General features: G+C 36.1%; 1 protein-coding gene across 1 annotated transcript; it reads left to right on the top strand.

Moving 5' to 3' along the window:
• Positions 1-23: 23 nt before the first annotated feature.
• Positions 24-3,951, top strand: LOC115696983 (glutamate receptor 2.7). Its single transcript, XM_030623879.2, has 5 exons — positions 24-431; positions 520-1,859; positions 2,282-2,588; positions 2,802-3,196; positions 3,309-3,951. Exons 1-5 carry the CDS (start codon positions 134-136, stop codon positions 3,825-3,827), a joined length of 2,859 nt encoding a protein of 952 aa, XP_030479739.1. The 5' UTR covers positions 24-133; the 3' UTR covers positions 3,828-3,951.
• The last annotated feature ends 7,259 nt before the right edge of the window (positions 3,952-11,210 follow it).

Genomic DNA, 11,210 nt, shown 5'->3' with positions numbered 1-11,210 from the left:
CTAACAAGCAATAAGGCTCAAGTATACATACACATATATATAAATATTTATTATACGAAGGCATAAATTTTTTCCCATGAACCATAAAGTAGTGAATGAAATTCTAGTTTTAGAATATTATTAAAGCTAAAAGATGACTTATTCCTTTGTTTCCCTTACCAAAGTTCCAACTCTTCGTTCCATGTTTCACGTACTACTTGTCTTTCTTCTTATTACAACTTATTATGGAGCTCAAGCTGAAGGTACTAATGAAGAAAATATCACTAACGTTGGAGTTATTATTGATCTTAATTCTCGAATTGGGAAAGAGCAAAAAGCTGCCATGGAAATTGCAGCTCTAAACTTCAACCATAATTCAAAGAACAAGAACCACAAGCTGTTACTTTATTTTCAGGACTCAATAAAAGAACCCCTCAAAGCAGCTTCTTCTGGTAAGTTCTTCAAGAAACTTTTTTTTACCTTTAAACATTGATAATCTGTTTAAGTCATGGCTAATAGCTTTCTCCAATTTCGTTTCAGCTAAGAATATGATTGAAGAAAAGAAATTAGAAGTGATTGTTGGAATGGAAAGATGGGAAGAAGCTGTTATAATAGGGGAAGTAGGAAACCAAACTCAAGTTTCAGTTATTTCATTAGTGGCACCAAGCATAACACCTTCATTGATGCAGCTTCCATGGCCTTATTTGATATCAATGGCTAATGATGCTTCTGCTGAGATTAAGTGCATTGCAGATATTGTCTGTTCTTGTCATTGGGGAAAGGTAGTTGTGATTTATGAAGATAATGAATATGGCAGTGATTTGGGATCCTTGGCTCTTCTAAGTGAGGCTCTTCAGAATGTTGGTTCTGAGATCGAATACCGTTTAGTTCTTCCACCTTATTCAACTCTCTCTAATCCTAAAGAGGTTGTCTTAGATGAGCTGTTGAAGCTTTTGAGTGTACAATCTCGAACTTTTATCATTCTTCGATCTTCTTTGCCTATGGTTACTCATTTGTTTAGAGAAGCTAAGAAGATAGGACTTTTAGAGAAAGAGTCGGCTTGGTTGATGACTGAGAGTGTTACTAGTCTGTTGGACTATGCTGACAAATCTGTCATTTCCTCCATGAAAGGAACTCTAGGGATCAAGACATACTACTCCAAAGATACTTCTTCTTATAAAGCTTTTCAGAAGCAATTCCAGAGGACATTCCATCAAGAAAACCCAAATGAAAGTAACAATTTGAACCCGGGAATTTATGCTTTAAGAGCATATGACAGCATTAGAGCTATTACACAAGCCTTAGAGAGAGTAGCTACTGATACTAGTCCAAAATTGTTAAAGGAAAACATATTATCTTCTAGTTTTGAAGGTTTAAGTGGGACTGTAAGTTTTGATGAAAACAAGCTATTGTCTGATCGAACATTAAGGATTGTAAATGTGGTTGATAATGAAGGCCAAGAAATATCTCAGCCAAATGGAATATATCAAGAACTTGACTGTTGGAGGCCAAACTATTGGTTCTCAAACTGCTTTTTCACAGAAAAAGATAAAATGGAAAACAGAACAACTGATGTTCGTCAAGGCTCCCAAGGCATATATGGTTCTGTAGTTTGGCCTGGTAACTTAACAGAAAGAATTCCAAAAGGCTGGTCAATACCTACTATTAAAAAACGATTGAAGATTGGAGTTCCTGGTGATACCCAATTTAAAAAGTTTGTGACAATTAATCAATCCAAGAAGAACACAAATGAAGGTTATGATGGTTTCTGTATACGAATTTTCAGAATGGCATTGCAACATTTGAATTATGACCTGCAATATAAATTTATAGCCTTCACAGGTTCATACGACGAACTCATTGAGGCTGTATATAACAAGGTAAGCTCACATATTAAAAGTCCTTCTAAGATTATCTTCACACACAATATATAAAAGAAAATCATGTGCTCACTTCTTTATTTTAGGTTAAATAATTTTCTATTTATTTTATACTGTTAAAGAACTTTGTGTAGATAACAAGTAACTTTGTTCAAATTTTCCTTAAAAAAGAATGTTTGAACTTTGACAATTGAATTTCATTACCTTAAAGCTTCTCTTCTATAGCCTGCACATTGAAAACACTTTTAAGGCTAACCTTTGGCATTGTTTTTGGGGTGTTAGCTTTTAGCTAGAAAATAGAAATGTCAATTTACAAAGGATAGCAGAACATGTCAAGTTTTATCTTATTTTTTCTACTGTTACATTCACCTGTTCTTATGGAGATTGTTTGATTGTTCATGTGGGATCAATTTTAATGAAAGACCTTTGATGCTGTGGTGGGTGACATGACCATTCTATATGAGCGAACACAAAAGGTAGAATTTACTCAACCATTTGTCGAATCAGGTCTTTCGATGATAATTCCAATTAAGTCCAAACAATCGACATGGATGTTCATGAAGCCTTTCACTTGGGAAATGTGGGTGATGACCATTGTCATCTTGGTTTACACCATGCTTATAGTATGGTTCCTGGAGCATCCAACAAACCCTGAGTTTACTGGCTCGGTAAAAGATCAGATTGGCATTGCCTTTTGGTTCACTTTCTCCTCTCTATTCTTTGCTCAAAGTAAGTTATTCACTCTAACTCAGCTCATATCTCACCCTTTCATCATCACATGTAGAAATGTAGTGTTAAATATATATATATATATATATATATAAATAATTAATTTGAAAGCACCTTGGTGCCTCATAGCAATGTTCAAAAGTAAAGAAAAGCATTCTAGAAATTTCTTGTTTTAATTGCTTCTAAATAGAGATGTTTCTCACATTGTTTCAGGGGAAAGAGTTCATAGCAACATTACCAGAGTTGCTGTCATGACGTGGTTTTTTGTGGTTTTCATCCTAACTGCAAGTTATACGGCAAGTCTTTCATCAATTCTGACTGTGAAAAATCTTGAACAAGATATAAATATTGAGTGGCTAAAAAAAACCAACCAGAAGGTTGGTTGTTATGGTGATTCATTTGTAAGAAATTACCTGGAAAATGTGCTTCAATTCACTCCAGATAACATAAAAAATGTTCCAGAGGAAGATGATTACTCAGAGTGGTTTGATAAAAAATTAATAGCTGCTGCCTTTCTTGAACTCCCGTACCAGAAAGTTTTTATCAACAAGAACTGCAAAAAATACACCACCTCCTCTATCACGTACAGATTTGGAGGATTAGGCTTTGTAAGTACTAAGATAACATAGTATAACATTATTAGAAATGTATACGTGAATGCAAGTAGTGGTTGTGCTGTGCTATTTTCAAATTATTAACATGTGTTGGGACACATTTCAGGTATTCCAGAAGGGGTCTCCACTAACCAAAGATTTTTCAAATGCCATTCTAAAACTATCAGAAGATGGAAAAATAACAGCACTAGAGAAAGAATGTCTTACACCAGATGAGTGCTCATCAACATCTATAGAAACTGAACGATTAAGCCTTAAAAGCTTTTGGGGTATCTACCTAACATCTGGAGTCACTTCCACCATTTGCTTACTCATATCCTTGGTTCGCCTCCAGCGGAACTACCGGCTCCATCAGCAAGCAAATGGTGGTTGTCAAAGTATAAAAACAAACGCTTTTGGATTGGCAAAATATTTCTATAACGGGCAGCACATATATAGTCCAGGAAGAGTTTCCCCTACTACTACTACTACTACTACTACTACTACTACTAATGTTTCTAATCATGACATGCCTAATCTGATGGTAGATAATTCTTCAAGCTGGGATTTTGTGAACACATCTAATGAGGGTTTAGACCATCCTGACACATCTTCCCCTGCTACAGTTGAAATCACAACTGTTTAGATTCATTATTTTAGAATTTTAGGTGTGTATAAATCTCATTAAAGATGTAGGAGCATAATTTTAAGGGAAATGTAGATGTATAAATATATACACGGTTGAAGATACCTATTTTTATTACCTCAAATTTTGCTGAAAATTACATGTAAATAGAATAGTAAATAATTCAGTCATTCTTCATGACAAACAAACTTGCAAGCTCATTGACTAAATTTTAAGATGAGATCGATCCTTTAAACCTAAGTACAAGTAATGTCATCATAACATTAATTTATCCCAAAAATATGAAGTTGCTGTTGAATAATTTTTTTTTACAACTTGAGATTTTTGCTTCGAAGCTAATTATCGGATTCAACAAGTTGTTATATTCCTTTAATTGAAACTGTCAACATTTCAGCATCTGAAATTCTAAAAAATTTTGTGGTTGTTAATATCAGATCCCTTATGTAACCTAAACTTCGGAAGCAAAATCCTTCGGTATGTACTAGATGACATATTTACCCTCAACTCATTACAACTTACAACAGAAAAGAACACAATACATAAAGACTATTGACCTTAAAAAGTGATCAACTGACAGCAGAGTTGTATAGATCTGATGATTGCCACGTGTTACACAAATAAGAATAAAAAATAATAAACACAGAGATTTATTATAGAGGTTCGGCCCCCTTGTGATAGCGGGTAATAACGTATTCCCCTTTTGGTTGTATTGATACCTAGAGATAATACTATTCAGATCGCTATAGGTGGGATCTGATATAGCTATCTATAAGGATACAAAATATGAATCAGTAGGCAGATCTCTAATGAGAGAGTGAGATTGCCTTAGAGGCGTGTGAGAGAGATGAAGAGAGGAAACAGAGTCCTATTGGGCGTGAGCAAGACACACACACACACACACACACACACACACAGAGAGAGAGAGAGAGAGAGAGAGAGAGAGAGAGAGAGAGAGAGTAGGGCTTTCGGACTTAGAGCAATTTGGAGGCTAAATGACTTAGGTTTCTAGGCTAGTGTTAAGGCCTTTATATAGGAGGCATAAACCCTATATTATAGTTTAAATCCCTAGATATTTGCATAGGTTGTTAGATAATTACAAAAGACTAAAGTGCCCTTGAATCTAAATATTATTCAGCCATTGTGTTGGGCTTTTAGGGCCGAATTTGCAGCCCATGACTTGCTGTCCACATTTTGGGTTGTATATAGAGTCCTGCCAAGTTAATCCTGGCCGCCCAAGGCCTGCGGGATCTGACAGGTCAAGGCCTGCAAGATTTGGCAAGTCAAGGCATGTAGCACCTGGCAAGTCACTATAGCTCTACCAAGAGGAGGCCAACCTTTGGTTGTGGAGGCCAGCTTTTTGCAAGTTGAGGACAACTTTGTACACTATTTCCTGGTAGAGGTCAGGTTCCCTTGGTCGAACGGAAGCTCCCTTGGTCTAGAAGTCACTTCTTGGCCGGCCAGCCAGATCTTGGCCAGCTTATAGGATCACTCTGGTTGACCGATAGGCTTCTCTTCACAAGCCAGGGATGTTGGTACAACTTCTTGAGGACTTGTTTCACTCCATTCAGTTGCTGCTTGGCAGTTTTGCTATATCTTGCATATAGGCCCTATTCTGCTACTGGCAGGGCTGTACTCCACGTGTACTCTTTCTTTGGCTTACGTGGACATGCCACATCAGGTGGACAAATTTTGGGATAACATTTAGCCCCCAAGTCCCTGTTCGAACATCTGGTCAGATAGGGACTTTCTAGCTCTCGTCTTGTTTGTAGTAGTCTCTGTTGAGCAGCCTTGTCTAGCCAAGTGTTGGCTTTTTGCATGGCATGCTTTTGGATCTTTTATCTTCTCTCTCTCTCTCTCTCTCTCTCTCTATATATATATATATATATATATATCTATCTCATCTTCTCTTCTTGGATATCTCTTCTTTGTACCTGCCATTAACAAATTTTAATCTTTTAAAGCTTTTGGAAACTTTTAATTCTCGTGTTAGTTTGCAATCTCTTTGGTATATTGATCCTCATGACAGATTTAGAATGTATAATGTGTGACTTTTTGATTAAAAATATTCGATTTTGGCTTTGGCTATGCTTCTTGACTCTTTGAGTCATAAAGAATACGAGGCTCATATTCGAGTTTTGAAAGAAAAACACACATAAGGATTCAAAACATACCTTGGTTGGCCTAGGAGGTCTTGCTTGAGACCTGGCCGGCCCTAAGGCTTAATTATGGGAGTTGGCCAGCTTTAGGGTTTTACCCTATAAAGCTAGCTTGTTAATGCCTGGGTTTGGTGGCCCTGGCCAGTTCTTGGCTGAGTCATGGGACCTTGAGTACCTTGGTCGGCATGGGCCTTAGTTCCAATTGGGTAGCCAATTTTCTATCCTCTTGTGACTTTGGTAAGAATTTGGCTTTGTAGGCATATACAACCTTAGCCTCATATGTGGTTTCCTTAGAAACTTTGTATGAAGCTTAATGGTGAGTCTATTATAGTCGAATGTTCAACTTAATACTGTAAGGAACTGTGCCTTAGCCGTAGCCAAGTATGTGGCCCCTATAAGAGATCTGTCAAGTTCTTTTCAGGCTATGTGGTTCTAGCAGGGCCTTGACCTCATGCATGCGAACCGATTTCATATCCGACCTCAAAGTTTTCATGTTCTTGCTTTGGCCTATAGGCCCTCTATTTTTGAACACTACTATTATTTAGCTTTAAAGCCATCTATAACGGACATATGATTGTCTTGGCTGTCTTCTTATGGCCTTGACAGGTAAGGGTCCAGATTTACTTTGTCAAGCTGAAGTATGACACTATGACTGAGTATTATCAAGATCTCTAACCCTTGTTCCTTTCTGTCGTAGAGTATTATCAAGATCTGAGCCTAGATCTCTTTTTCTCCGTCGGGTTTGCTTACCACCGTCTTACTCACTATGATTGAGTACTTGACTTGCTATGTGTGGGCATGACACTCTATAACTATAGGGTTCGAATATGAAGAACAATGAAGGAGACTTGAAATCACTATAGAAGGTGTCTTTCATCTACTAGTTGTCTGACAGAGTTAGGAACTAGATTTTGGCAAGTTGAAAGTGTTGGATGAGATGAGTGCAGCATGTTCCTTTTATGGTGTTTCAACTAGGGCTTAGGGTTGAATTATATGGATTAAAAAAGAATAAAATATTAGGCAAAAATTCACTTAATGGCCGGCTATGAAGTGGACCATTCTCTAGTTACAATTTTGCCACTTTATTTCAACCACGTATTCTTCTTTCAATAACACAATATTTTTTAATTCAATCCTATAAATGCAAAAATTATTTATTTAATAATTATAATTAATTATCAAATAAAAGTTCCATTTATATTATTTATTAATTAGACCATGCAAAGTCTTTTAATTAATATAAAATCTCTTTTCTTCACAATTAAGCCATTGCTTAGTGAAAATTCATAAATAAGATATAGTCTAATATTAGAATTATAATTGATTAATTAAAATCAATTACCTGAGTCTGCAAGCAGTATTATCTAAATTAGTGAAAAGACCATGGGCCTATATAACTGAGATTTCAATAAGTAGATCTAGAATTTACTAAGTAAATTCTTTAATTTATTAATTCCACCTTGCGCCACTATAGATTTGGAACTGAATAGCACTCTCCATTATATAGAACGCTTTATATGTATCACGATATAGATACGTTATGATTATCCATTGTTACAATCCTAATAGTCAAAGATCCTCTATAGATGATCTACACTGAAAAGGGACAAATTTACCGTTCTGCCCTTCAATGTATTTTATTCTTAAAACACTTATCTACCTATAAATGATACTTCAGTAAACTAATATAATTACTAAAATGAGGCCTCAATCATTTATCTCTATTCAACCAAGCTCAAAGGAAATCATCGTTTCACTTCTAAATACTTGTAGAAGCTATAGATTCCATATCTATGTTTAGCGCAACCACTAAATTGAACTACCATGTTCCCAAGATGTAAATATCTGCCAGAACTATTAGTTAGCTTCCACGAACACCTCTAAGAACATAAATAATACAACTAAGTTGAACCTAACCATTTCAGAATTAAGATCCATTGACCTAAGATCAACCATTGATATTGACTTAGAAAGATATAATGGTAAGTTTCTGATATCTTATCCAAGATAAATATCTGTCCCTTTTAATGTATACTCCATACATCCGATACTGGTAAACTTTGCCAAAGCCCTGTAAAAGACATAACACTTATCCAAGGTGTAAGTATACCTTATCGTCGATTATCATGTCAGTCTAAATCTAGTGAACTGACAAATCATGGGAATTAAACTTTTGAACATATAATCATGATTATATTTTACTGTGCTGACGACAATATAATCATGAACAAATATATATATTTATATATATTCTGTACTTAATAGAATTTATACATTAAACATAATCATGAAATAAATCATGTGAACCATGCAACAGAGAATGATTTATGATCTTTATTAATTAGTAAATCTGATTATATTGAAATGGATTTTATTTAAGGCACAAAATCCAACAGTGGCCACCTCCATCATCCTTTGAATAAAAGCCTTCTAACTTTCATTATGTTGCTATTTGACGTTGGTAAGAGAGCCAACTTCCATATCCTTGTCACGTGTAGCAATGAACTATTTGTAGAAAGTCGACTATAAATCTTTCCAACATCCATTGATCCTGAAGCTAATCGTTTCCATCAATCTTTTGCGGACTTAATCAAGGTCAAGGAAAAACATAAGCATTTGGCATCGTCACTAACCCGGGCAACTTGCATCATCTTGTAATACTTCGCTAAATGCGCTCGCAGATCAATTCTTCCCTCATACAACTCAATGTGGTGCATTTTGAAGTTTTTCGAAAGTGGGATCACTGCGATCCTCCTCACACAAGGTTTCAGATCTTCATCTTTCGAATTCGAGAGAGCTCTACTCTGTTTCTTGACCAACTTGGTCAGAGCAGCTATCTACTCCTCCAATCGCTTTGTGTCACTCTTGGGAGATCACAACCCATCATCTTATTACTCAAGTGGTTTCTGAGGTCACCCCCACATAGCCTTGCTTACTTTTGTACTTCTCGTACTTGGCATCTAATCGCCATCGAAGGTCGGTAGTGGACCAGTTCCTCAAAATGTCCCACAGTTGTCCTTCTGTCCTAATTGACTGAATCACTAAGGTGGTTCCTTTGCCTTTTAAGCTTAGGTATCTTTACACTTTGTCCTCGTTGCACAGTTTTGCCTCTAGGATCAAAAGGGCCTCTGGGCTCGAAAGCATAGGTGGCCTTTTGCATCCTTTAGGGTTGGCCAACTAGATTCATATCTTTTCGAGAAGGTTTAGGAGTGGATTTTTGTGGGGGCTCACCCACCTTGCTTTTACCTTTATCCTAGCGAGGATCCGAGGTTTCAACTTCTGTTTATTTGTGGGAACATTCCTCGCCCATTACTTCCACTGAAGGCTCATTGTCAGACTCCTCCAAGTTGTCAAACTTGTTTTGAAGGCGTTCTATCATTCTTTTCATTTTTGTGGTGAGCTTCCTCTGTTCTGCTAACTCCGTCTGAGTAGCTTCTAAATCTTTGGTCACTCGCAACAAGTATGGGTTGTGGTCACAGTAATGACCATCCTTGTAGTACGTGTCTTTTACGTAGTCATCACCATCACCTTCTTTATCCCCACCTTCAAGGTTCTGGTCATCGTTGAGGCCGTTGAACAGGTTCTCGGCATCTTCCCCTCAGTTCTTGACGTGGGTCATGCCTTCTTCTCTAACACCGCCCGTCTGGGGCCGGAGGCAAGGGAATCTGCTTCCTTCAAAACAGTGTCCAATAGAGTTTTGTTGCTTGTATTCTTTTGGGTATTCACCATGATCGAAGTGATGCAACAACCAGTAAAATTTCCTCAACTCTCAATGAAAGCACCAAAATATTATCGAGATTTTGGAAAACTGATTATTTAGAGCTTAAGGAAAATGCAAAACAATAAATAATAGACAAAATAATTTTTACGTTGTTTGGGCGTTAATAATCCCTAGTCCACAAGTTTATGGAGTATTTATAGGCATACATGCGGGTAAGGGCATTTCCTTTACCCACTTAGGGTTTCGTACTTAGCATGTTTCTCTAGCTAGTGATTATAACTTGGTGATCTGGCTGTTGGTGGCTAGGAAACCTCCTAATCGTGAGATACACAACTGTGGCATCCCAATTTGTAGGACTAACGACACATGTTCCAAAGGTTTCACCTTGCAAAATTGGTGTATAAACAAACTGTTGGCAAAAATGAGCTAAAGAGCATGTACGTGCACTACCAAGGTCTGATGCGGGGGACAAGATCTGATTTGGTATTAGAAGATATGCAACTGTTGGGTTTAGCTCCAGATTAGGCATTATGGAGTTCTAAAAAGATCTGGCTAAGGTCTTCCTGGACCAACTAATTTGCTACCATCTCGGAGCATGTGCGACTTTCGTTCACTTCCAGTAGCAATAGGTTTGATGAGAATTTCGGAGTCCTTTTCGCCTTTGCTGGCAGGGAGAGCTTCTGGGTATTACAGCACCTTCTGTAACCCTGATAAGTGGAAGATATAAGATAACAATATTCAATTCGACGTGGCACTCTTCTATAATTACCACATACAATTCATCCATAAACAGGGATAACACTAACATATAGTAAATAGAAAAAGGTATTTGAGTCTTTGTTTGGGAAGGTAGTTTTGAGTGCAAAATTTATATATATATATATCTATATATCTATATAAATGAGAAGTATGAGGCGGTGATATGTCACTCTAAAATTATTCCAAATACTTTTATCAATTCTCTCCTTAATTTTCTCATTTTTTATTTTTTTATTATAAAATTTATTAATTAATTCTAATTAATTCTATGTATTCTCTCCTATTTTTATTATGTTTATAAAATATTAATAATTAATTAGAAGATATTTAATTATTTATATCATTATATTAATAATAAAAAAAAAGAATTTATTAAACATATAATATTATATATATACCGTACAAATTAGAATTTTTTTGATTTTTTTTAAATAAGGGTTTTTTTTCTTCAACTTGAGTGATCTATTCACCATATGCGAGGATCAAGGAATTGGGGCCAACTCTTCCATTTAGCAATTCACATCTTTACTCACCAATACAACTTTTTCATTGTTGCTATTATTGATTATATTTTAAGTGAACTCATTCCCATTTACTTTATTTTGGATGCTTTTTTATGTTATTTTTATGTTTTGCAAGTTTTGATATATCACAATATGCAAGAGCCACCACGAGAAGATTAATTCATGTCCAATTCTTTTAGATTCAACTAGAGCAATACTTATAGATTATTATGAGAATGTGTTT

Source organism: Cannabis sativa, chromosome 7 (assembly GCF_029168945.1).
Source record: "Cannabis sativa cultivar Pink pepper isolate KNU-18-1 chromosome 7, ASM2916894v1, whole genome shotgun sequence".
NCBI lineage: Eukaryota > Viridiplantae > Streptophyta > Magnoliopsida > Rosales > Cannabaceae > Cannabis > Cannabis sativa.
Note: the sequence above shows the minus strand (reverse complement) of the source record. Positions and strands in the feature narration are given on the sequence as shown.